This window comes from Pyrus communis, chromosome 5 (genome assembly GCF_041283825.1).
Source record: "Pyrus communis isolate YQ-2024b chromosome 5, ASM4128382v1, whole genome shotgun sequence".
NCBI classification, from domain to species: Eukaryota; Viridiplantae; Streptophyta; class Magnoliopsida; order Rosales; family Rosaceae; genus Pyrus; species Pyrus communis.
In genome coordinates, this window is record NC_142569.1 from 9,343,864 (window position 1) to 9,369,730 (window position 25,867).

Consider the following 25,867-nt stretch of genomic DNA (forward strand, 5'->3'; position numbering starts at 1 on the left):
TTATTCACCCTTTTCGTCTAACAGGCAACACACTGTTTTCCATCATAAGAATGAGTAAAGATTGTGTGTATCTTACTTTGAGTTTCCCTCAACTAGTTTGCCTATTGAACCTAGACCATGGGATCTCCAATTAGCTAGGTTAGGTTTCCGTCAAGTTATAACTCATTGAGTTGGCTTTAAACCCATTCCCCTCGATGTAAATGCCACTTGATCCTTGGATAGGCCTTTTGTCAAAGGATCGGCAATATTCTCCTTAGATTTAATATAATCAATGGAAATAGTTCCATTCTTGAGTAGTTGTCTAATGGTTTTATGTCGTCGCCTTATATGTCTCGACTTCCCATTATATTCAGCGTTTTTGGCTCGACCTTGTGCAGCCATGCTGTCACAATGTATACATATTGCAGTCACAGGCTTGGGCCATAATGGAATATCTTCTAGAAAATGTTTAAGCCATTCAGCTTCATCAGCAGCTGTATCTAAGGCTATAAACTCTGATTCCACTATCGAACGTGCTATACATGTTTGCTTGGATGATTTCCATGACACAGCTGCTCCACCAAGTGTAAATACATATCCACTTGTGGATTTACTGTCTGTGCTCCCTGAAATCCAATTTGCATCACTATATCCTTCTAATACTGGGGGATATTGAGTGTAAAGAAAACCATAGTTTATTGTATGCTTTAAGTATCTTAATACCCTTATTAAAGCATTCCAATGATCTCTTCCAGGATTACTTGAATACCTACTTAGTCGGCTTATTGAATAAGCAAGATCAGGTCTTGTACAATTCATAATGTACATCAAGCAACCTATAACTTGGGTATACTCCAATTGAGATACGCTCTCTTCTTCGTTTTTAGTAAGTTTATGAATGGGATCAAAAGGAGTTACTGCAGGTTTACAATCATAATGTCCAAACCTTTTTAGAACTTTTTCCACATAATGTGATTGAGTTAAGACATATCCATCTGAATTCCTTAGAATTCGAACTCCAAGAATCACATCAGCTAATCCCATATCTTTCATGTCAAAACTAGAATTTAGCATTTTCTTTGTGGAGTTAATCACATCTTTGTTTGTTCCCATTATAAGCATGTCATCAACATATAGACATACAATAACACAAGCATTTTTCGTTTTCTTAACATAAATGCATTTATCACTTTCATTGATTACAAATCCATTCGTAATCAATATTATGATCGAATTTTTCATGCCATTGCTTAGGCGCTTGTTTGAGTCCATATAATGACTTAATCAACTTGCAAACTTTCTTTTCTTGACCTTTGACAATGAAACCTTCAGGTTGATCCATATATATTTCTTCGTCTAATTCACCATTTAGAAATGCAGTCTTGACATCCATTTGATGTATCTCAAGATTGTACACAGACGCTATAGCTATTAATAACCTTATAGATGTTATTCTAGCTACTGGTGAATAAGTGTCAAAGTAGTCAAGTCCTTCTTTTTTACGATACCCTTTGGCAACTAAACGAGCCTTATACTTGTCTATGGTACCATCCGGTCTCAATCTCCTCTTGAAAATCCATTTGTGTCCTATTGGTTTATTTCCAGGAGGCAAATTAACCAATTCCCATGTATTATTTTGCATGATGGATTCTATTTCACTTTGAATAGCTTCTTTCCAATAAGGTGCTTCAGACGATTCTAATGCAGCCTTATAAGTTTGAGGCTCATCTTCGGTTACAAAAGTGAGGAAATCAGGACCAAAATCCTTTGCAATCTTTGCTCTTTTACTCTTTCGTGGTTCCAAATCTTGGCTTTGAACTCTCGAAGTTGAAGCATGATTATCGTCATCATTTCTTGTAGTAACCTCATGTACTCTTTTGTTCAAAACATATGACCCATCTTTATAAGGAAAAATTTCCTCAAAAAACTCAACTTCTGCAGATTCAAGTATAGTATTTATATGAATGTCTGCAATTTCAGATTTATGAACCAAAAATCTATATGCCGAACTATTATTGGCATGACCAATAAATATACAGTTTTGTTAGATGATAACCAAAACTCTGCCACAAGAAGTTATCCGGGTTAGTTTTGTTTCCATCTTGCACCACAAGATTTCCAGAATCCAAGAGCTGCGATACTGGATTCCCCGCGATTCTTGAAGAATTCGATAACCACACAATGCTGTTTGAGCTATTGAGAAGGAGGACCAGAACTCCTTGCTCTCGGTCAGCTTCAGAAGTCCCGAAGAATCACCAAGTGGTGTTTCTCTGTTGGCTACCTACACAACCGCATCAGTAGAAAGAGTGTACCATATTCCCAAGTACCGACTTTTCGATTTACCATGTAACAACCCGTCACAGGATTTACAGAACAAAAAATGTATTTTTGTATTTTCACTAAGTTTGAGGATATTTTCCTTTAAAAAATGGTTTTTGGGTCGTGCCGGCCCAACTCTCCTAGTCTAAACCCCTAACCCTTTGTCATTTAGGCTTTTGGGCCATTTAGAACTCGGGCCTTAGGTCATCTCCAACCGAGGGCTGGCCAGAAGGCTCGTTTTAGCCCTCTAGCCCTCCAAGATATTAATATTTAAATGAACAGTACAGGGCCATATTGGCCTCTGTCTCCAACCGAGGGCCAAATGGCTCGTTTTAGCCCTGTCACAAAAAACCATCTTCAACCGAGGGTCATAGGGCCAAACATAATTTATTATTTAAAAACTACAACTTAAATGTTGTTTAAATTTCATGTTGTTAAATGTTTTTTTTTATGTTGTATAATTTTTATGTTGGTTAATGTTATTTAATGTTGTTTCATGTTACTTTATTTAATTAAATGTTGTATAATGGCTTAGGAAGTTATAGGAAAAAAATAGAATTAAAAAAAATATGAAACAAATTTTGTGAAATATAAGTTATAGGAAAAAAAGGAATTTAAAAAAAATATGAAAATTTTTTTGTAAAATAAAATAGGAAAAAAACAGAATTAAAAAAAATATGAAAAATAGAAGTTATAGGGAAAATTTCGTAAATAATAATAAAATTGTAAAAAAAAAAAATTCAAATCATTCCTGTTGGTTTTAACCGACAAGATTTCCATTTTTTCTGGCCAACCCTTTGGCCCTTTCAAATTCCATGGGGCCTTCTCTTCCATGAGCCATTTGGCCTAACCCTCTGTTGGAGACGGTTTTCAGACTATTTTCAGCCCTCTAGCCCTCTAGACCATTCGGTTGGAGATGGCCTTAGGCCCATGACCCCCCAAAGCCCGAACCCATTTAATTATTTATTTTTTTGGAGCCCAAAGACCCTTGGGCTAGGCTTTCAAGCCCAAACCTAGTATAACCCAGCCCTAAAACCCATTTTAAATTAGAAACCCTTAACCCATTACCCCATTATCCTAAGCCCAACCTACCTAAACCTAAACCTAAACCAAGTTCAAACCCTAAGTCCCAAACCCGGTTGGATCCTTCCAAGGATATTCCTGGAATGTTATCTGGAAGAGAATATTCCCTTGTTGATTATTACGAAATTTACCTAAGACCCTTCTTAGGGTAATTCGATGTCCTGAATCCGTTTTCAACGTCCGTTTTCCCAAATTCAATTGTTATAATAGAGTTTTATTAATTGGATCCTTTATGTGCTTAGGGGCAATTATTTGTGAAGATTTCGTGTTCGCTAGTTTGCGTGGTTCTTCGGCAGCTAAGTATCTGTGAGTGGACCCCTTCTAAAAATGCATGTTTTAATAGTAGAAATGCATACATGAAAAGCATGATTTAATGATTACGTTTTACGAAACGTTTTATGAGATAACATGCTTATTGAGGCTAGTTTGAATTATTACTATTTTTCCTATAACCCGTGTTCTTTATAGAATATCTAATGGATGGCAATATAATATTTAGAACACGTTTAGAACACTTCTTTATAGTATAGATGATGAATGACTTTATACTATGAAGTTGTTTTTCAAATAAATGTATGTTCAATGGTTTTGTACTTACCTAGTAGACCCTATTCCGCTACGGGGCGAGGGATAGATTCCGTCCCGAGCAACGGTTACGGTGTTGGCATAGGGCCTGAAGATGGTTTTACTCTGGCTATTAGCACAGGGATGGGGAACTGGCATGGGGCATGTGGTGATTTTCCTCTGGCAATTAGCACAGAGACGGGGAGCTGGCATGGGGCCTGGAGGAATATTGGACATTCACTAGTGATTACGATATATATGCGATATGTTTTGAGACATTGCACGGCATGCTAGGTTTCAGAAAACCTATTTTTATCATGATATATGTGTTTTCATAAAACCTGGGGATTAGTATGTTGATAACTGTTTTATTATATATATATATATATATATATATATATATATATATATATCAACTTGGTACACTCATATTTGTTTTGCACCCCCTTCAGGACTTAGAATCGAGGCATACAATCCCAGCGTCAAGGCACTTCCGTATTGGCATCGATCTTCTCGGTGTAGGATCCATCCTTTGTTTCATTCAATTTTATATTATTTCTTTTAGTGTTTTAGTTAGTTGTATGCTCTAAACACATTCCTTAAATGCATATTTATTATTCTTTTATATTTATAAGTCTTATCTATCCCTTGTTTTTAGTATTTGCACTCAATAAATGGTTTTCGTCATTCTCGGATGTCGACCAACACGTGTCTATCCTAGTATTTGGAGAATATCGAGATCAGAGCGTGTCATACTAGGGCTGAAGAATCCCAGTTCATAGCTTCCACCTACTGAAACCAGAGTTTCGCCATCTCTTATATATCGACTCGGAGTGATTGTGCCCAGTACAATTGCAGCTGAGATTCTTAGAAGGGAGAATAAGAAGAAAAAGCACATAAAAAAGCTTCTCAAGGCTTTGCATGATTGCATGGTTGTTCTGAGATTGTACACTTTGTCCAAAGAAATTAATACAAAAATTATGCAGAGAAGATGAACCATTGACCCAAAGAAAAATCAAAGTAAATCAAAAGACTTGGGTTTCTTAATTAACCCAACTTTGGTTTGGAGAGAAAGTCATGGTCTATTGACAATTCAGACCCAACTAAGTTGACAGCTGATAATAACAGTGATCACTTGTCCAATGGTAGATTGCCAAAGAAATTCATATGACAAATGCCTCTCTACCAGCTGTCATGAAACAATAATTCACTTACTTAGCGGAAATTATAAAATGAATCGACCTAAAATCATATGACTATTAAAGTTTTAGTCGTCGAATTTTAAAAGAGATAAACAGAAGCATAACTTTCATCTTCAAAAGAAGCAAAATGGCCATCAAGCATGTGAAATCTTATATGGAATTCAAGCATTAGCTAATAAAACCTACCTCAAATACGAAGGCAAGTATTAGCGAGAAAATCAAATCATTGGGTGAAGGGAACCAACTTTTTGTACCAAGTTTATTCATTAAATGTGTCTGTATCTGAATAAAAAAATGCGTCTGCATTTGAGAAAATAAATAAATAATATATTTGTGCACATGTCAAAAGTAAATGACCATCCATAGGGTTATGCAAATCATTATTTGATTGCATTTTGTTTTCAGTTTATCTGATGAGGTTACATATTTAAATCTCAAAGAGAAACGTGTTCAAATCTTTAAAAAGGAATGCTGGCAATCTTTGTATTTGAATTTTCATTCTGCATTATTCACTCTCTTTTTATCTTGCAATATTGCACAACGATTTTTTAACTCACTTTTTAATTCTCATGCTAGCATTATATAACATTATCTAAAAAAATATGAGATTGTATAGATTTTATGAAGAGTCCCACTTTTATAAGTATCTTTGGCATTTCTCATATGCTAAAACTCAACAAACTCTAAGATTGTTTAGTCATTTAGCAATTATTCAATAAATAAACGAACAATAATATTTATTTAATTTTAACAACGTAAACGAAAAGGCAAACTATTTTTTATTTGGCTATTACAAAGTCTTTCAAAAAAAGGAAAAGAACAAACAAATCAATATAAAATGCAATCGGGTGAAATGTCGTTCCATGCCTGAAATAAAACTAATAAACACACGGAGCGTGTCGTTTCATGCCTAGAGTCATTGTCGCTTATTACCTGTCCTGGCGCGGAGAAACGGTACTTCTCAACTGCTTTTCAAAAGCACTTAAAACTCGAAGCTTGTCCCTGCATATTACAAGATGCAAAAGCCATTTAAACAATATATGACATGCTTTCAAAACTACCCACCAACGTCCCGCCTCACCTGAGCCTGAGCCTTAGGCTCTTGAAAATCTACTGTAATTCCGGCGATTTGCAATGTGCACGCCGCCTGTTCGATCAAATTCCCGAACCAGACCTGCGTGCGTGGACCATGCTCATATCAGGCTACACGCGATATGGGTTCCTCAAGGAATCCATAAATCTTTACGCTTCGCTCAGAGCTCGGCCAGTTGTGCCCGATAATCTTCTGCTTTTGTCAGTTGCTAAGGTTTGTGCTGCTCTTGGTGATATTAGAAATGCTAAAGAGCTTCACGATGATGCAATTGGATTTGGGTTTCATTTGGATGTCTCTTTGGGCAATGCAATGGTTGCTATGTTTGGAAAATGTAAATATGTTGATGGGGCGAGACTGGTTTTCGATGCCATGGCGGTGAAAGATGTGGTGTCTTGGACCTCTTTGTGTTCTTGTTATGTTAACTGTGGGATGCCTAGACAAGGTTTGGAGGTATTTCGCGAGATGGGGTTGAATAGAGTGAGACCCAATGTAGTAACAGTTTCTTCAATCCTACCTGCTTGCTCGGAGTTGAAAGATTTGAATTTGGGAAGAGTGATTCATGGGTTTGTGGTCAGACATGGAATGGAAGAGAATGTTTTCGTTAGCAGCGCCCTTGTAAATATCTATGCTAGTTGTCTGAGCATTACACAAGCTCAGTTGGTATATGATATGATGTCTAAACGAGATGTCGTGTCCTTGAATGCACCTCTAACTGCGTATTTTTCAAACAGAGATAGCAAAAAGGGTGTAACTTTTACTGGCTATATCTATGGGTGAGCAATATCTTAAAGCCAATTGTAAGGGTTTAAGTAGAAATACTAATGATATTTCCACGATTATTAAATGGCACCCTTCAGATCAGAGTTATGTTAAGCTAAATTTTGACGGCTCAATGGCTGGGGACAAGGCTGCAGCGGGATTTGTCTTGAGGAATCATATTGGGCAGCTCATCGGCGGTGGAGCTTTTAATATTGATGGTGCCACTATTTCTAAAGTGGAGGCTAGGGCTCTCAAAGAGGGCCTTCTTTATGCTCAGAGGAAGGGCTATACAAAGATTATGGTAGGAGACTCTAAGTTGGTCATTCAGTCAGTGTTGGACCGGGGTGCAAAGCCGTGGAATCTGGTTCCTATTATTGAAGATATCAAGTGGATGACAACCAAATTTGCTTGCATTGATTGGAAACATATTTTTAGAAAGGCAAACTTTGTGGTGAATGCCTTCGCTCACCAAGGCCTTCTTATTACTGATTGTCATTTTTGGGATTACCTCGTATTCCTTCATTTGCTCTTCATGCTCTTCAGTTTGATTTTGTAGGGAACGGTTGTCCTCGGGGGTTTTTCCTTTACTATATTTTTTTCTTGCTTCCGAAAAAAAAAAAAAAAAAAAAGTGTAGCTTTAATTTGTAGGATGAAAAGGGTAGATGTTAAATTGGATGGTGCTTCATGGAATGCTTTTATTGGTGGGTGCTTGAATAATGGGCAGACCGAACAGGCGTTGACAATGCTCGAATAGACAGTAGAGAGAAACTTCAGTACGGCTGCCTCACTTTAGTGCGATGTTTGTGTTTGCGGGAAGATGGTCACGTGGTCCAAATGCCTGCACTGAAGATTTTCTACCAATAGAGGATTTCCAAAGAAACTTAAATGACAAACACCTATCTCGAACCAGGCTTAGAGTGTCAATTCCGGCGACTTGATCAAATACCCAAAGGAGACCTAAGTGCAGGATCTACTTTCCTTCTCAATAAATTTTATGTTATCATGAAATAATAAAATAAAATCAATAAATAGTAAACACAACTTTAGCAATAACTTATTTTCTTCAACCACCTAACAACCCCAAGTCCTTTCTTTATTCTGATTTAGGAACTGATAAACTTGTAATCATAAATATTTTTCTTGCAGAGTTACAATCGCAGGTCTCATTGTTTCCCAGCCAAGGCTGTAAGCTTCACGTCAACCTTCCAAACACGTTTTGTGATGGTAGATTGAAGGACTAACAAGCACTGCAATGATGATCTACCGAGGTTCCATCAATGTAATGCTGAAAGTATTCTTGGAACATAGAAGCGTCCTGGATGGTGATTCAGGGACGCTTCGTTCAGTGTAGAAACCAGGCTGCTTTGGAGTCGGCAAGGCAACATCACTGCTCAACATCAGAACCACAGATGACATGCTTGGTCTATCCTCAGGTACTCTTTGCACACATAACAGCCCCACATGAAGACACCTTATCACTTCAGATATGTTGCATGAATCACAAAACGTCTTATCGATCACTTCTAGTGGTTTATCTTGAATCCATCGTATCCATGCCTTAAAACAAATTGAAACATGTATGATATGTTAGTGGGCTAATATGTAAAAGGGGCTTTGCTGCAGACCATCTATACTGTTAAATGCATGTCATTAGAAGACGTGCTTCGAAGAGCACCGTCTAATTCGCTGTTCTTTTTAAAGTAAAATATCATCACCTCGTTGGTTAAACTTACATGTCCAAGAAGGTTGTGGTCGTGATCTGGATGACAAAATCCCCTGTTCTTATTCCTACTCAACATCTCGAGCAGTATGACTCCAAAGCTAAACGCATCAGATTTCATCGAAAAAATTCCATCTGCTGCATATTCCGGAGACATATAACCACTGCCAGATCAATATGTAGTGACCAGTGAGAAAGAATTTCAAAAGCAGAACAACGAAAATTTTAAACCACAAAACAAGTCTAAGCATGCTTACTAGGTTCCAACCACTCTATTTGTGTTGGCCTGACTTTGTTCACCGCCAAATGTTTTAGCCAGGCCGAAGTCTGAAATCTTGGGGTTCATATTATCATCTAGCAAAATATTGCTAGGTTTCAAATCTCGATGTATAATCCTTAATCTAGAGTCTTGGTGAAGATAAAGAAGCCCTCGGGCAACTCCACCGATAATGTGGAAGCACTTAGGCCAATCGAGCAACTTTTGTCCCTCTTGATCTGAAAAAACTTTAAGCCTGTTATTTCAATGGCACATTGAATCCTAGGTAAATAAGGTTGAAAATGAAGGATCATACCAAAAATATAAAAGTCCAAGCTTTTGCTAGGCATGAATTCATATATTAGAATTTTTTCATCTTTTTGAATGCAACAACCAAGAAGCTTAACAAGATTGCGATGCTGAAGTCTAGCTATGAGTATAACTTCAGTTCTGAACTCTCTCATTCCTTGTCCGGAATTCTTTGAAAGCCTCTTTACTGCAATTTCTTTTCCTTCTATCAGTGTACCCTGTGGACCACCATTTCGAAAAGACTTAAAAAAATTTATAGCAATATAGCTAATTTTCGTTGCATGAATTCATGTTACCTTGTACACGGGTCCAAAGCCACCTTCTCCCAGCTTGTTGCAGCTTGAAAAGTTGTTAGTGGCTTTAGCTATGGTGGTCAAGTCGAACAGTGGTAACTCCATCTCTTCCCCGTCTTCTCCAACGTATTCTTGTCTGCAATCCTTTCTTCTGAGTCCTGAAATAGTGGAAGATTCTTCAGCATGTATAAAATGATGTGAACTGTTAGCTACACTATCGAAATTATCTATTCTACATACTGCTGCCACCAAATCTGTGTTGGGCTGAGGTAATTACTAAAAGTTAGGAGGGTAATATTGTCCGTAGGTTTGGACAAGTGTGGGCTTTGGAAGTGTATTTGATAATAGTTTTTGTAACGTGCTAGAATGGATGTCAAAATTGTGCTAAAGTGGAAATGTATACATTATTATTGAAGAGATACGAACATAACCCTAATTTTAATGAATTTATATGTTTTCCTCTGCTTTTCAGTGTTTTTAGGTGAATAGAACTGAACATGGAAAAGTTTTTGCGACTTTTAGCCATGTTGGACCTCTCAAGGTTGATGTGGTAATTAATTTATGGAGTTATATGTGCAGTGGTCAAATTGTTATTTTGTATGTCGAATTCAATTTACTAGTTATGCTATAACTTATTACTGTTCATTTTTACTCCAAGTAGGATTTTTTCAAAGACAAGCTGCAAAAAGATTTGCTTGGCCACTTTGATCAATTAAAGTGATTAGGAATTAGGACCTTGGTTATATCCAACAGTTTACTGCCTAAATACAGAATTCATATAGAAAATGCAATCTAGAAAATTCATTCAGGTATAGTGTATAACTTGAAATGCAATATAGAAGGGTAAATCGAGTTATATTAAGAGTAGTGTAAACTAAAATCACAAGGGAAATGTATACGTTGCTGAATTTGATTATGAAATTGGTTAGGTACTGTGTTTCGGGTAGATAATGCAAATACTAAAATGAATGGATAGTTAATTTGTGCTAAAAAACTATAGGATACACAAATGTTTTTGCCCAAATTAACACCTTTTTGATACCAGATTAAGAATATAGCTTATCTCTTAATACACAAATGTTGATAATAGCTTTTGTAACGCGCTAGAATGGATGTCAAAATGGTGCTAAAGTGGAAATATATACATTATTATTGAAGAGATACGAACATAACCCTAATTTGTGCTATAATGGATGTCAAATCTGCAAAATGGTTTTTCATGACAGTCTATGTGTGATAAAGATATTGTGTGCAAAGTAATACACATGGAGTGTATGTGTGAATGTGTGTGTGTGCATATGACACAGTATGCGCGGGTGTGCGTGTGAGTGTCTGTGACTGTGTGTGTGAATGTTGTGCATTGTGTCTAATCAGTTTGTGTGTGTATGCAGTGTGTGTGAGTGCAGTGTGTGTGAATATTTAATTAGCTCGCAAAGTTTGTTTGTTCAATCCTTTGTTTGTTCCTGTGAATTTTGATTGTACTAAGCATGTCAAATTGCTAATGGATTTGCTGTGTTTGTGAATTTCAGAAATTTGGATAGTTGGAGGGAACAATTGGGCCGTTGGCTTTTTGAAATTTGATACTGGTGCAATACTATTTTAAATTTGATACTGCGTCTGGATACCATCAATTCTATGTTGTGGACTGGGGAGGGTCAAATATCTTCAAGGTTGTTGGATTTCTGATTATTCTTAAGATTTAGAGCTGAGAGTAGTTGTTAAATTTATTAGCTTGAGTCATGAGTTATGCTGAAAGATAATGTTTTAGTGCTGATAGGGATTTAAACTTAGATTCGAACTTGCAATAGTTACTGGATCACCCAACACGTCAAAACCATCTTTCAATATCACGTGGTGGTTTACACTTTGTGGATAGCTTCTTCTCTCTATATGCTCAACTTGGAATCAACATTTTGGGTATGTAGTATTCTGAAATGCATTCCTTAAACCCCATTGTTTGTTTGGAAGATTGTCATGTCACTGTCTCTCTGCATGTTATGATCTTTAAAATTGGTAGTGTTGTATTGCAAGATTTCTCATATTATTGTGCTGCAACTTCAGGCACAAAAAGGTCCTCATGATGTGGATGCAGAGAATATTAAAATGAGCATGTTTAGCTGCCAAAATCCAAAAAGACAATCACAGGGATTATGAAGGGAGAGAAAGAGGATGGAGAGGACGAGTAAGTAGTTGTTTTGGAATAAGTGGCAGTTGTAGAACTTAGAAATGAATTTGCAGACCGCATGTTTATTTATACTTGAGTGTAGTTTTTGACTTTCATTTTTTTAGTTTGTTCTGTTAATGGTTAAGAAAACATGAATCACATGCATAAATATTGCATATCATATATATACGTGAAACTTTTGATATGTTTTATATGGTTTAAAAACCCGCAGCATCGTGCGAGCACCATCGCTAGTTAAATACTAACTACCTTATCTAATGCATTTTTAATGTGTCCGAAAATAGTTACCTTCATTTCTGAGTTTCTTCTTCCGTATACACAATATCATTCCAACTGGCAATCCCATGAGAAAAACTGCAGAGCTGAGGAGAATTGCTAGTAGCTGTCTCTTGTTGAAATTGCTCTTTTTCTTTGCATGATCTGAAATATCCGTATTAAAACAAACTTTTCATGTCATCTTGTAGTGTTGCAATAACTGTGATTTTAACACTGACTTATTTAAGCCCTACTTTGCGTACTGCAGCTAGAGGTCAAAGACGTACCTAGTTCTGAAGCTGCCACCCGTATATAGAGGTCTTGACCACCACCGGGAGTGAATTCTTTTATATCGGTGAGGTTATCAAACCAAAGCACGCAGCCACTTCCTCCCTCCCTGATGTCTAGATTTGCACACGCAGTACATGAGCAGTTTCCCAAACATAATCCCTTGCATTCCGTAAGGCTCGTGCTTTTATCAAACCACGAGGTTGATGTGTCTGGCAATTTAATCCCACTGTACTTTATGAAGCCATCTCCATCGCTGCAGGCCAACGGAGTCCTTCGAACACATCCATCAGACCAATATCCCAAATACCAATCTTCCGAATATTTTGGTTCAAATCCCTTCAAGCATGCACATATCGGAGAGTTATTATTGAAACTGCAGCTAGAAAATGGACCACACAAGGCATAACTTTCACATCGATCTGCTAGGAATGTAGCGGGAAGTTCCCAACTCTGTTTTTGGTACACCCAAGTGAACCGCTCTGCGACCCCTAATGGGTTCAAGACAATTCTCGAGAACACTGACATGCTTCGGGGGCTGTACTCAAAATAGACCTTGTCCTTGTTCAACACAAATTCATAAGCAAATATTGGATTTGGTTCTCTGACACCATATCCTAGTCCTGTCAAATAAACGCCATTCCATGACCCTGCTCTAGCCTGTATCTTAGCTCCTTTCATAAGAAGAAGTTGTGGTAAGCCACGATAATCCATTCGTACCGAAAACTCTCCTGGAGCAGGATCTTCTGTGCTCTTCCAAGATGAGAGATGCCTATCTAAACCGGTAACCAAGTCCCAACCAATCTTCATTTCCGGTAGGAATGTGTCACAAGGATAATCAAAACTCTGCCACAAGAAGTTATCCGGGTTAGTTTCGTTTTCATCTTGCACCACAAGATTTCCAGAATTCAAGAGTTGCGACACTGGATTCCCCGCGATTCTTGAAGAATTCGATGACCACACAATGTTGTTTGAGCTATTGAGGAGGACCAGAACTCCTTGCTCGGTGAGCTTCAGAAGTCCCGAAGAATCACCAAGTGGTGTTTCTCTGTTGGCTACCCACACAACTGCATCAGTAGAAAGAGTGTACCATATTCCCAAGTACCGGCTTTTCGATTGACCAGGGCTGAAGAATCCCAGTTCATAGCTTCCACCTACTGAAACCAGAGTTTCACCATCTCTTATATATCGACTCGGAGTGATTGTACCCGATGCAGTTGCAGCTGAGATTCTTAGAACGGAGAATAAGAAGAACAAGCACATAAAAAAGCTTCTCAAGGCTCTGCATGATTGCATGGTTGTTCTGAGATTGTACACTTTGTCCAAAGTAATTAATACAAAAATTATGCAGAGAAGATGGACCATTGCCCCAAAGAAAAATCAAAGTAAATCAAAAGACTTGGGTTTCTTAATTAACCCAACTTTGGTTTGGAGAGAAAGTTATGGTCTTTTGACAATTCAGACCCAACGAAGTTGACAGCTGATAATAACAGTGATCACTTGTTCAATGGTGGATTGCCAAAGAAATTCATATGACAAATGCCTCTCTCCCAAGTGTCATGGAACTATAATTCACTTATTATCGGTTAGCGAAAATTATAGAATGAATCGGCTCATAAAATCGCATCATCGTTAAATTTTTAGTTGTCAAATTTTAAAAGAGACAAACAGAAGAACAAGCACGTAAAAAAGCTTCTCAAGGCTTGCATGGTTGTTCTGAGATTGCATACTTTATCCAAAAATATTAATACAAAAATTATGCAGAGAAGATGGACCATTGGCCCAATGAAAAATCAAAGTAAATTAAAAGACTCGGTTTTCTTAATTGACCCAACAACTTTGACTATTAACAATTTAGACTCAACTAAGTTGACTGCTTACTATAAAATTGATTGCCAAATAAATTCATATGACAAATACCTTTTTCCCAGCTGTCATGAAACAATAATTCACTTACGTAAATTACAAAAAATTATGGGTCGAATTATAATTTTATACCTCATCTTTTAAATAGTACAATCTAATACCTCAACTTATGTAAGATCTTTATTAAATTTTTTGTTAATTTAGTTGTTAAATGATGACGTGTCATGAGCAGGCCACTTATCTCCAACTTGAATAAAAATTTAATATATTTTTTATTTTTTATTTAACAATTAAATTAATTATAAAAAATTAATAATTATTAATTTTTTATTTAACAATTAAATTAATTCTAAAAAAATCATTAATTAAACTCTCTTCTTCCTCACTCACGCACTCTCTCTGCTGCAAGCCTGCAACTCTCGTTGCTCAGCCTCGCCTGCCACGACGTCACGGACGCCCCAAGAAAAACTCAGCATCTAAACAAGCCTGGAGATCTATGGGTCTCGATACAGGGCAGGATTTACAACGTCTTCGATTGGGCCAACCACCATCCCGGCGGCGAGCTCCCGTTGCTCAGCCTCGCTGGCCAAGACGTCACAGACGCCCCAGGAAAAACTCAGCACCCACAACCAACTTGGAGATCTATGGATCTGGGTACAAGGCAAGATCTGCAACGTCTCCGATGGGGCCAACCGCCATCCCTGCAGCGAGCTCCCGTAGCTCCCGTAGCTCAGCCTCGCCGGCCAAGACGTCACGGACGCGTTCGTCGCCTACCACCCGGCTCCGCCTGGCAGCACCTAGACCAGTTCTTCACCGGATTCCATCTCGAAAACTATTTTGTTTCCGAAGTTTCCAAAGATTACAGGAAGCTCGTCAACGAGTTTACGAAAATAGGGCTTTTCAAAAACAGGGGACACGGCGTCCATTTCTCTCTGTTTTTTGTGGCAATGTTGTTTACTCTGAACGTCTACGGCGTGATGCGAGATTTATACACACACAAATTAAACCCTATTTGTGACAATTGTAGTAATGATGTAAGTATGAATCGTTCTAATCGGGGATTAACTAGGGGTGCTAATCTACTTTGAATTGACTTGAAAACACAAAAACTAAATGTAAAGACTCTTAACAAGACTACTATGACTCAGAATAGCTTTGAAATCCTCAAACTGCCTAAAACGATCAAATTGACTCAAACAGAAACTAGAACTTGATTTTGACGAATTTGAAAGTGTTTATGACTCCAAATGCTTAAAGACAAAAAAAATAAAACAAATACGAATGATTAAGACTCAATGAAATATGGGGGAAATGTGTTTGGACGATATTAAATTAAATGGACAGAATATAATTAAGGGCAAAATGTAAATATGAATGTGATGAAAATATGGATGATGGAATAGCCAAGGGGTTCTTCTCCACACATGTTACACTTGCATACAAGATTGATTTTCACTTGGTCTTTCGATAAGTTATGGAACTCAACACCCCGGGTTAATTAGGTCCGCTTAAATTAACCGTCAAGTTCTCCTTAAGTTAATGAATTGGATGGGTTAGCGCAACGCAATTCACCACATTCTCCAAAAGTCCTTTACGTGAAAAGCACAATAAAGATACAATCAAAGATCATTAAGCATTATGAAAACTATAAGTGTTGACGAGGCATTCGTTACTATGATGAGCATGAAACTAGTGCCAAGAATTCATTTAACGCGATTGTTTATAAGCAACCTCCACTCCTTGTGAATATAAGTTCATAACTATTAGGTGAAACTTACTTATATTCTAGCGTCGTATTCATGCATGAAAATTAAGCGTGCACTCTCAATAAACATACATAAATAAGTTATCAATCAAACGGTTAAACAAATTGAATCCACAACTTATGAAATTCCAACCAAAGATAATTAATTCATATTGCAAGCATAAACATAGTTTCGAATCACCCCCTAGCTAAAGGGGGTTTAGTTCCTCATAACTTTGAAATCAAAGAAACACCTAAACATTCCAACAACTCAAACTTGAATTGTATGAACGTTTAGGCACTCTTCTCTTCCATTCCTCATACGTACAAAACAAAGAGAATTGAATTTAAACTTTGAAATCAAAGAAACACCTAAACATTCCAACAACTCAAACTTGAATTGTATGAACGTTTAGGCACTCTTCTCTTCCTCTTCGTTGTGGCACAAGGTCTAAGGAGATGTTTAGGGCTTTAGGTGTATGTGAAATGGAGTAATGGATGAGGAGTGGTGGAAATGGAAGGAATGGTGCTGGAATTGATGATACACGGCACAAAGGGGTTGAATGGTGCTGGAATGTGTATGAAATGGTTGATTTTCTGTGGTGAATGGAATCAATTGTATGAATGCATTGCATGGTTTTATAGAGAGAGAATGGAGGGGAGAGCATGTTAATGGAAGCTAGGATGAATGATTAAAGGGGTTGCTAGGTTGGAAATGATTAAAGAGTGAGGGGATGCATGTGAAAAACAGCTAGGAAAACTTGGTGGAATGCTGGAATTGCATGGGAGTACACGGCAAAGAATTTGTGTTAGGTGATGGGTGCATGTGTTGACTGATTTGTTTGTTGGTTAAAGCTTGTGAGTGAATGATTAAAGATGCATGTGGATGAATTAATGATGGAAAAACAGCTAGGAAAAGAGGGAATGCATGTGGAAGTGTGGCTGCAAAGAGAAGGAGAAAAGCTGGAAATGCAAAGGGAGGTCACGACAATGGATGTTTTGTGCATGGAAATGAATGTGTTTGCATGTGAATTAAAGCTAGGGTGAATGATGATGAATGCATGTGGATTAAAGAGGGAATATGGAAGAGAATGTGGTGCAATGATGAAGTGGGAAGCTAGAAATTCAAAGGAAGGCCACGACAATGGATGTTTTGTGCATGGAAATGAATGTGTTTGCATGTGAATGCAATGTTGTGCAATGATGGAGGAATAAGTGCATGTGGTTGAATTGGTGGTGAATGTGCATGGCAAAGAATGGATTTGGCTGCAATGGTGTGTAATTGGGCTAGGGTTTAAGTGCATAAAATGGACCCAAATTGCTCCCCCTTGCATGGCAAGGAATGGTGTTTGTGTTAAGCCCACGGCAAGGTGTTATGTAATTGGGTTAGGGTCATTGCTTTGTGTCCTCAAGTGCATACAAGGCCTTCAATTTCATCCAACACTTGGGATCCAACACTTGGGCTCCAAGCATAAGCTATCCATCCTTAGCCCAATAGTGCTCCAAAAGGCCCCAAAACACTCCACAATGCATCCTTTCGTCAAACACGTCTTATGATCCTGAAAACACACAAAAGAAGCATAAACGATTAAAATAACTAAAGAAACATAACGTAAATGAACGAGAACAAGCCATTTAAGTCGCATGAATATGCTCCTATCACGGCGTCTTGTGCTCCGCATCGGCTGGGTTCCGGCGGATTCTTGGGTGGGAGCAGAGAGAGTGAGAGAGTGAGAGAGTGAGGAAGAAGAGTTTTTTTTAATTAATTTTAAATGTTAAATTAAAAAATTAAAAATAATTAATTAATTAATTAATTTTTTATTCTAGTTAGAGAATGAGGGGCCCCACTCCTGTCATGTCATTATTTAACAGTCAAATTAACAGAAAATTGAATAGATGTCTGACATTGCAACGAATTCATAATTTGAGGTATGAGATTGTAATGTTTAAAACATGAGGTATGAGATTGTGGTTTCGAATTATAGTTGAAATAGTTTTTTGTAATTTATCTATTTACTTATTATCAGTTAGCGAAAATTATGGAATGAATTGGCTCATAAAATCTCATGACTGTTAAATTCTTAGTCGTCAAATTTTAAAGGGAAAATACCCAGAAGGAGGACAATTTCTTAATCTTGGGATAGAAATAGAACATTTCGAATATGCACACATCATGCACAACAATCGGACAGAAATAGGATTTTCCCTACACCTTGAAATAACTTAATTTCCCTTGTATATATTTCCTCCAATTTTCTGATTTCTCTCTCTACTCTATATCCCCCTTCCTCACTTTCTTCTCTCACATTCTCCATCACGCACTCTCTCTCCCCTTCTCATTGTGCACACACGGTGCACTGTTATCCTGACCAACACTATCACATCCCAGCCCGGGCCCCACCACATCCCAGGCTCAACTCCACCGTAGTACGATATTGTCCGTTTTGGGCCCCTACCACACCATCACTGTTTTGTTTATGAGAACTCATACGAGAACTTCTTAGTGGGTCACCTATCATGAGATTACTCTCGCGCTACTCGCTTAACTTTGGAGTTCCTACAGAACCTAAAGCCAGTGAGCTCCCAAAAAGCCTCGTGCTAGGAGGAGATGGGAATATACATATAAGGCTTACAGGATCCACTCCCCTGGGCAACGTGGGATGTCACAATCCACCCCCCTAAGGGGCCCGACGTCCTCGTCGGCACACTTCCGGGCAGGGATTGGCTCTGATACCAAATTGTCACATCCCCGCCCGGGCCCCCACCACATCCCGGGCTCGTCTCCACTGTAGCACAATATTGTCCGCTTTGGCCCGCTACCAACCCACACGGTTTTGTTTCTGGGAACTCATACGAGAACTTCCCAATGGGTCACCCATCAAGTGATTGCTCTCGCGCGCTACTCGCTTAACTTTGGAGTTCCTACGGAACCTGAAGCCAGTGAGCTCCCAAAAGGCCTCATACTAGGTAGAGATGGGAATATACATATAAGACTTACAGGATCCACCCCCCTGGGCGATGTGGGATGTCACAAACACCGTCCAAATTAAAAGCCATCACCAATTTCATCTTGTCCTCACGAGTTCAAAACACCTAGCCTTGTCACGAATTTCATCCCCGATCGTTGGGATAGAAACTCAAGCAGACCACAAGTTCTCCGGCCATTTTCTGGCAACACGGTAAACAATCGAGGCTTAAGACCACCACCATTGGACTTGCATTAATGGTGGGAACAAAGCCCAATCATTAAATGATGGTGTTTTGTGGATGAATTTTTCAGGATTTGGTCACTGTATGCACATGACATATGCTCACAAATCTAAGCCAACTTAAAAACCAAAAGCTCACAACTCTCTTTTCAAAATTAAAAAAAAAAAAAAAAAAAAAAAAGACTTCATCACTTGTGACGTCGCCACCATATACACTATATGCACCCTACATGCACATCATATGTACAATACATGCACATTACGGAAGAGCAATGAGCTTTTTTTCGCATTAATGAGCAATGGGCTTTAGATTCCACATGCACATTACGGAAAAAAATTCACAAATTTCTGCAATTGGACACTTGAACCAGAAATTGTTCCATCCCCGTTTTTTAGCACTTCAAAACTTGAAATTTATTCGACCACCCATATGCCCCAACATGAAACACAAACCCTAATTTAACTTCTAAGTATTAAATTATTCCACAACCTACCTCAAATATGATGGTAAGTATTAGCGAGAAAATCAAATATGATGGTTATGTGTTTAAATCTCAAAGAGAAATGTGTTCATATCTTTAAAAAGGAATGCTAGCAATCTTCTTATTTGAATTTTTATCCTACATTACTAACTTTTTTTTTATCCTACAATTTTGCACAATGATTAGAAGCGTAAATTATTTAACTTAAAGGTCTAATCTGTTAAAAAAATGGAGACTCTCTCAAGTGGGACTCTACATCGACTCTTTGCGAATATTATAAAACATTGTAACAAAAATATGCAGTAGCAGAGAGTCCCACTTTTGCGAGAGTCTTCTTAGCATTTATTATTTGCTAAAAATCAACAAACTCTAAGATCATTTATTCATTTAAAAATTATCCAATATATAAACAAACTATAATATTTATTAAACTTTGAAATTTTAACAACGTAATAAAAAAATCAAACTATTTTTTATTTGGCTATTACAAAAGAAAAAAGAACAAACAAAACAAAATAAAATGCAATCGGGTGGAATGCCGTTCCATGCCTACAATAAAGCTAATAAACACACGGAGCTGGTCGTTCATGCCTGGACAGAGTCATTGTCGCTTATTAGCTGTCCTGGCGCGAAGAAACGGTACTTCTCAACTGCTTTTCAAAAGCACTTGCAAACTCGAAGCTTCTCCCTGCAGATGACAAGATGCAAAAGCCATTAAAACAATAATATCACATGCTTTCAAAGCTACCCACCAACGTCCCGCCTCACCTGAGCCTTAGGTTCTTGAAATCTACTGTAATTCCGGTGATTTACAACGTGCACGCCGCCTGTTCGATCAAATTCCCGAACTAGACCTGCTTGCGTGGACTATGCTCATATCAGGCTACACGCGACATGGGTTCCTCAAGGAATCCATAAATCTTTAGGCTTCGCTCAGAGCTTGGCGAATTGTGTCCGATAATCTTCTGCTTCTGTCAGTTGCTACGGCGTGTGCTGCTCTTGGTGATGTTAGAAATGCTAAAGAAGTTCACGATGATGCAATTTGATTCGGGTTTCATACGGATGTCTCTTTGTGCAATGCAATGGCCGATATGTTTGGAAAATGTAAATATGTTGATGGGGCAAGATGGGTTATCGATGCCATGGCAGTGAAAGATGTGGTGTCTTGGACCTCTTTGTGTTCTTGTTATGTTAACTGCGAGATGCCTAGACAAGGTTTGGAGGTATTTTGTGAGATGGGGTTGAATGGAGTGAGACCCATTGTAGTAACAGTTTCTTCAATCCTACCCGCTTGCTTGGCGTTGAAAGATTTGAATTTGGGAAGTCTGGTTCATGGGTTTGTGGTCAGACATGGAATGGAAGAGACAGTTAGCAGCGCCCTTGTAAATATCTATGCTAGTTGTCTGAGCGTTAAACAAGCTCAGTTGGTATTTGATATGATGTCTAAACAAGAAGTCGTATCCTGGAATGTACTTCTAGCTGCGTATTTTTCGAACAGAGATTGCGAAAAGGGTGTAACTTTATTTTATAGGATGAGAAGGGAAGTTGTTAAGTTGGATGGTGCTTCATGGAATACTGTTATTGGTGGGTGCTTGAATAATGGGCAGACGGAACAGACGCTGAAAATGCTCGGACAGATGAAAGAATCAGGAATTAAGCCCAACCAGATCACAATTACTAGTTTGTTACCAGCTTGCAAAGATTTGGAGAGCTTAAGGGCAGGCAAAGAGGTGCACAGTTACATCTTTAGGAATTGTTTAATGGAGGACTTGGCTACCACAACAGCTTTGGTTTTCATGTACGCGAAATGTGGTGAGTTGGAACTTTCTCAGAGGGTCTTTGATATGATGCCAAGAAGGGATACAGTTGCTTGGAATACTATGATCATCGCAAACTCGATGCATGGGAATGGAGAAGAAGCCTTGTTGCTATTCAGAAAAATGTTAGATTCCGGGGTGAAGCCCCCAATTCTGTTACTTTCACTGGTGTTTTGTGCGGTTGTAGCCATTCTCGGGCTGGTTGGTGAAGGCGTCATGGTTTTTTATTCAATGAGGAGGGATCACTCGATAGAACCCGATGCAGATCATTACTCATGTTTGGTTGATGTGCTTAGCCGTGTTGGTCGCCTAGTAGAGGGATATCAGTTCGTACAAAGAATGCCAATGGAACCTACTCCCGGTGCTTGGGGAGCATTGCTTGGTGCGTGCAGAGTTCATAAAAATGTTGGCCTTGTGAAAATTGCAGCAAACAAGCTCTTCGAAGATTGAACCAGATAACCCTGGCAACTATGTGTTGTTGTCCAACATTTTAGTCACTGCCAAGCGATGGGAAGAAGCTTCAGAAACTAGGAAGTTAATGAGAGAGAGGAATCACAAAAACACCGGGTTGTTCTTTGGTTCAGCTGAAGAATAGTCTATCCGTTTGTTGCCGGTGAGTGAAGCACGGAGATATACAAGTTTCTGATTGACATGGGTGAGAAGATGAGATTGGTAGGGTATGTCCCCAACACTGATTTTGTTCTGCAAGATGTGGATCAAGAGGAGAAAGTGGGGATCCTTTGCAACCACAGTGAGAAACTTGCTGTTGCTTTTGGGATACTCAATTTGAATGGCGAATCGACAATACGGGTATTCAAGAATTTAAGGATATGTGGGGACTGCCATAATGCCATCAAGTTCAAGGCCAAGATTGTTGATTTGCAGATTATTGTTAGAGATTCCTTGAGGTTTCACCATTTCAAAAATGGGGATTGTTCTTGTAGAGATTTCTGGTGATTTTCGGTATCCAGGTTATTGAATGATGTGGCAAGGTGCTTGAAAATGAAGTGGCGAAGTGTATTTACTCAAGCCCTCGAGCACTTATCAAGGGGTCTCAGCAGGGTTAGAGCATTGCTCTAGAGGCGTCAAACACTGCTCGAGGAAGTCAGGAGGGACTATATTTCTAAATCTTGAATAAAAAAGTAGTGTCTAAATTTGTGAAAGTACGCCTTATCACATTCATAGCGATAGCCCATCCATGAATACGGAGCCCATAAACTGCGGACCATGCAAGCGTAGCCCATCCATGAATACGACAGTGCGTGCTTCACAAGCTGGTCAAAATACGTGTGGATGTAAGCCACCCCCCAGCGTACTGGATAACAAAGTATGGTAGTGGTCCCAGTGGACACCGGACAGTGATACTAGTGACGGGAACGGATTTACCGTTATCGTGACATTTTATTCGTTCTACCAGTTACCTTCTTATTTTTGGGGTCTGATTTTACAAGTTACCAGATTAGAAATGGAAAAACAGAAATTCATTTTGTTTAGCAGTGGGATGGCAAATGGACCAACCAATCATTCCTGAAAAAAAACCCAGCAGCTGAAGACATCGAGTGCATGTATGTTAATTATTTCTCCTCTCTCTCTCTCTCTCTCTCTCTCCATTTCTTGTTCATCTCTCGTTTTTTGATTGATTCGTGTTAAAATTATCCGGTCCATCTTATCCTTGTTCATCCTGAAAAAGCATTCTGTCATCCATTTGTTTATGTTCATTTGATGAGAATTTAACCAGCCCAGAATTTTGATCCTTGTTATCTGTGGCAAAAAGTTTCAATCTTTTGTATTATATTTTAGCTCTGTCAATGGCGGTTCTCGTAAATTCAGTGTCTCCAATTGCACACCCATCGTCAGAAACCACCAGAAAAACTTGTGGGTTCTTCTCCCACATCAGGAATCTTCAACCCCTTTCCCTTAGCAAGGGATTTTCCAGAGTTTTGGCGGCTTCCCAGATCACGATTTCTCCGAAAGACACTGTTTTCGCCTTGCCCAACTGGAGGCATGCCAAGAATGACAGAAGAAGTAAGGAGCTCAGACTCATTGATGCCTTTGTGCACTTTGAGTCTATGGTGGGGAAGGGCCAGAAGCCTGATGTGGCTCAGGCAACTCAGCTCTTGTATGACCTCTGCAAAGTGAATAAGATGCGAAAGGCAGTCAGAGTCATCGAAATGATGGTTCTTTCCGGCATTATACCTGATGCAGCTTCTTATACTTTCTTGGTGAATTACTTGTGTAAAAGAGGGAACATTGGGTATGCAATGCAGCTGGTAGAGAAGATGGAGGAATATGGATATCCGACAAATACTGTGACCTACAATTCGCTCGTCAGAGGGCTTTGCGTTCGCGGAAACTTGAATCAGAGCTTGCAGCTTTTGGATAGACTGATACAGAAGGGTCTGGTTCCGAATGTTTATACGTACTCTTTCTTACTTGAAGCTGCTTATAAGGAAAGAGGGGTCAATGAAGCCATGAAGCTCCTGCAGGAGATAATTGCTAAAGGTGGAAAGCCTAATGTGGTCAGTTACAATGTCTTGTTAACTGGTTTGTGCAAGGAAGGTAGGACTGACGAGGCATTTCGGCTCTTTAGGAGTTTGCCTTCGATGGGGTTCGATCCAAATGTTGTCAGCTATAACATCGTACTAAGGAGTTTGTGTCACGAGGGTAGGTGGGAAGAGGCAAATGTGCTTTTGTCTGAGATGGAAGGAGAGGATCGAGCCCCTTCCATAGTTACGTATAACATCTTAATTGGTTCACTTGCACTTCATGGTAGAACTGAACATGCTCTTCAAGTTTTGGACGAATTGCAAAGAGGTCGGTTCAAGCCTACCGCTGCCAGCTACAATCCGATCATTGCTCATCTCTGCAAAGAGGGGAAAGTGGATGGTGCGGTTAAGTGTCTAGACCAAATGGTTCATCGGCGGTGTAATCCTAATGAGGGAACATTCAATGCCATTGCTGTGCTCTGTGAGGAAGGTTTGGTGCCAGAGGCATTCTCTATCATTCAAAGCCTCTGCAATAAACAAAAGTGCTCCAGCTACGAGTTGTACAAAAACGTAATCACAAGCTTGTGTCGGAAAGGGAACACGTTTCCAGCATTTCAGTTATTGTACGAAATGACCAAGCACGGTTTCACTCCAGATTCTTATACTTATTCATCTCTGATCAGAGGATTGTGTATGGAGGGTATGCTGGATGAGGCCATGGAGATTTTCAAGGTGATGGAAGAAAACAGCCTTAGGCCTGATACGGACAATTTCAATGCTCTTATACTCGGTTTCTGCAAGTCTCGAAGAACAGACTTGTCCTTCCAGGTTTTTGAGATGATGATCGAGAAAGGGCGTATGCCTAGCGAAATGACCTACACCATTCTTGTGGAAGGGATTGCGCACGAAGGAGAACTGGAACTGGCAGCCAGAGTCTTAAAAGAGTTGCACCTGAGACACGTAGTGAGTCCGAATACAGTGGAAAGACTGGTTATGCAGTATGACTTTGAGGATTTACCGGGATAGAAACGAGGGAAAACAAAACGGAAATACTGTGACAGGAGAGAACAGCAAAGAAGATTATGGCCAAGTCGTTTCTAGGGCCAAGAAGTTTTGGAAACTCAGTTCCGGCAGGCTGTTCAATCGTTTGGTGTAGATCGATCGATGAGGGAAGAAAGGAAAACGATAGGAGATGCATTCCTTATGACCATTGACATATATATTCAGGCTTTGGAATTGGGCAGCATTGAACAAGTTCAAGACAGAAGTTTTGATCTAGACACTTTACTTTATGTACTTGAAGCTAATTATTTTATGAGAGGATTTAACTCTGGAGAGAACTTGCATTCTTCAGTTTTGTTCTGTAAATTAAGTCCAACAGCTGTTCTGAGATCCGTTTCAAACTCCATGTTGGTACCACTTGAAGAACAAAACTCAGAGATCTGTTTCAAACTTTTACTCGTTTAATTTCTTTGCTTCGTAAATAAGCATGTTTATGTTTTTTCCGATGATTGGGTATCGGGTTTTCATTTGTTGAAATTCAGTGCGGTCGCAATATCGACCAACCAGTCGATATTCTTGACCTAAGTTTGAGATCAACTCGGATCAATCAGATACATGACCAACGCCAACCCTCCCCCCTAGCCTGGTACCTACAACTTGTAGTAGGTAACCACACTGATCTAGCTTTTCACAAATCGACAATTTCGGAAAAATACTTGGCGGCCTTGTCAATAGAACGTAGGGGATAAAGAAAACCATCGATTTCTGCTGTGAAAAGTTGGACAAGTAAGGAGCAGACAACGAAATGGTGATAGCGGTGAATCGTAACAATAGAAATCCTCTGGGAGACAAAGATACTAACAGCTAAGGCTTTCTATGCAGCATGACACTAGAAACCATAAACACCCGACACGGTGAAGAAACCAGGATCAAGAAATCTGCAGATGGTAGACAGG

At 39.0% G+C, this 25,867-nt stretch overlaps 6 protein-coding genes across 7 annotated transcripts; 5 read left to right on the top strand and 1 right to left on the bottom strand.

Annotated features, from left to right (window-relative positions):
- The first annotated feature begins 6,018 nt into the window (after positions 1–6,018).
- Positions 6,019–13,660, top strand: LOC137724708 (pentatricopeptide repeat-containing protein At4g25270, chloroplastic-like). 2 transcript variants are annotated; one of them, XM_088694179.1, is made up of 5 exons: positions 6,019–8,432; positions 10,050–10,127; positions 11,107–11,494; positions 11,639–11,759; positions 12,286–13,660. In XM_088694179.1, the coding sequence occupies exon 1, from the start codon at positions 6,193–6,195 to the stop codon at positions 7,015–7,017; it is 825 nt and encodes a 274-aa protein (XP_088550305.1). In that variant the 5' UTR covers positions 6,019–6,192; the 3' UTR covers positions 7,018–8,432; positions 10,050–10,127; positions 11,107–11,494; positions 11,639–11,759; positions 12,286–13,660. The 2 variants fall into 2 exon arrangements, with proteins under 2 accessions (XP_088550305.1, XP_088550306.1); XM_088694180.1 differs by lacking the exon at positions 10,050–10,127.
- Positions 7,133–7,753, top strand: LOC148696712 (uncharacterized). The gene is made up of 2 exons (XM_088693341.1): positions 7,133–7,510; positions 7,724–7,753. Exons 1-2 carry the CDS (start codon positions 7,133–7,135, stop codon positions 7,751–7,753), a joined length of 408 nt encoding a protein of 135 aa, XP_088549467.1.
- LOC137724418 (G-type lectin S-receptor-like serine/threonine-protein kinase At4g27290) lies at positions 8,029–13,715 on the bottom strand. Its single transcript, XM_088694177.1, has 7 exons — positions 12,305–13,715; positions 12,051–12,182; positions 9,581–9,735; positions 9,292–9,502; positions 8,977–9,214; positions 8,733–8,883; positions 8,029–8,556 (listed from the first exon to the last, which is right to left on the bottom strand). Exons 1-7 carry the CDS (start codon positions 13,668–13,670, stop codon positions 8,260–8,262), a joined length of 2,550 nt encoding a protein of 849 aa, XP_088550303.1. The 5' UTR covers positions 13,671–13,715; the 3' UTR covers positions 8,029–8,259.
- A 6,968-nt stretch (positions 13,716–20,683) lies between these two features.
- Positions 20,684–25,361, top strand: LOC137724415 (uncharacterized). Its single transcript, XM_068463158.2, has 2 exons — positions 20,684–22,988; positions 23,224–25,361. The coding sequence occupies exon 2, from the start codon at positions 23,232–23,234 to the stop codon at positions 24,933–24,935; it is 1,704 nt and encodes a 567-aa protein (XP_068319259.2). The 5' UTR covers positions 20,684–22,988; positions 23,224–23,231; the 3' UTR covers positions 24,936–25,361.
- Positions 20,689–21,873, top strand: LOC137724710 (pentatricopeptide repeat-containing protein At1g11290, chloroplastic-like). Its single transcript, XM_088693342.1, has one exon. It carries the CDS (start codon positions 20,689–20,691, stop codon positions 21,871–21,873), a length of 1,185 nt encoding a protein of 394 aa, XP_088549468.1.
- Positions 22,075–22,380, top strand: LOC148696713 (pentatricopeptide repeat-containing protein DWY1, chloroplastic-like). The gene has a single exon (XM_088693343.1). It carries the CDS (start codon positions 22,075–22,077, stop codon positions 22,378–22,380), a length of 306 nt encoding a protein of 101 aa, XP_088549469.1.
- Positions 25,362–25,867: the final 506 nt, after the last annotated feature.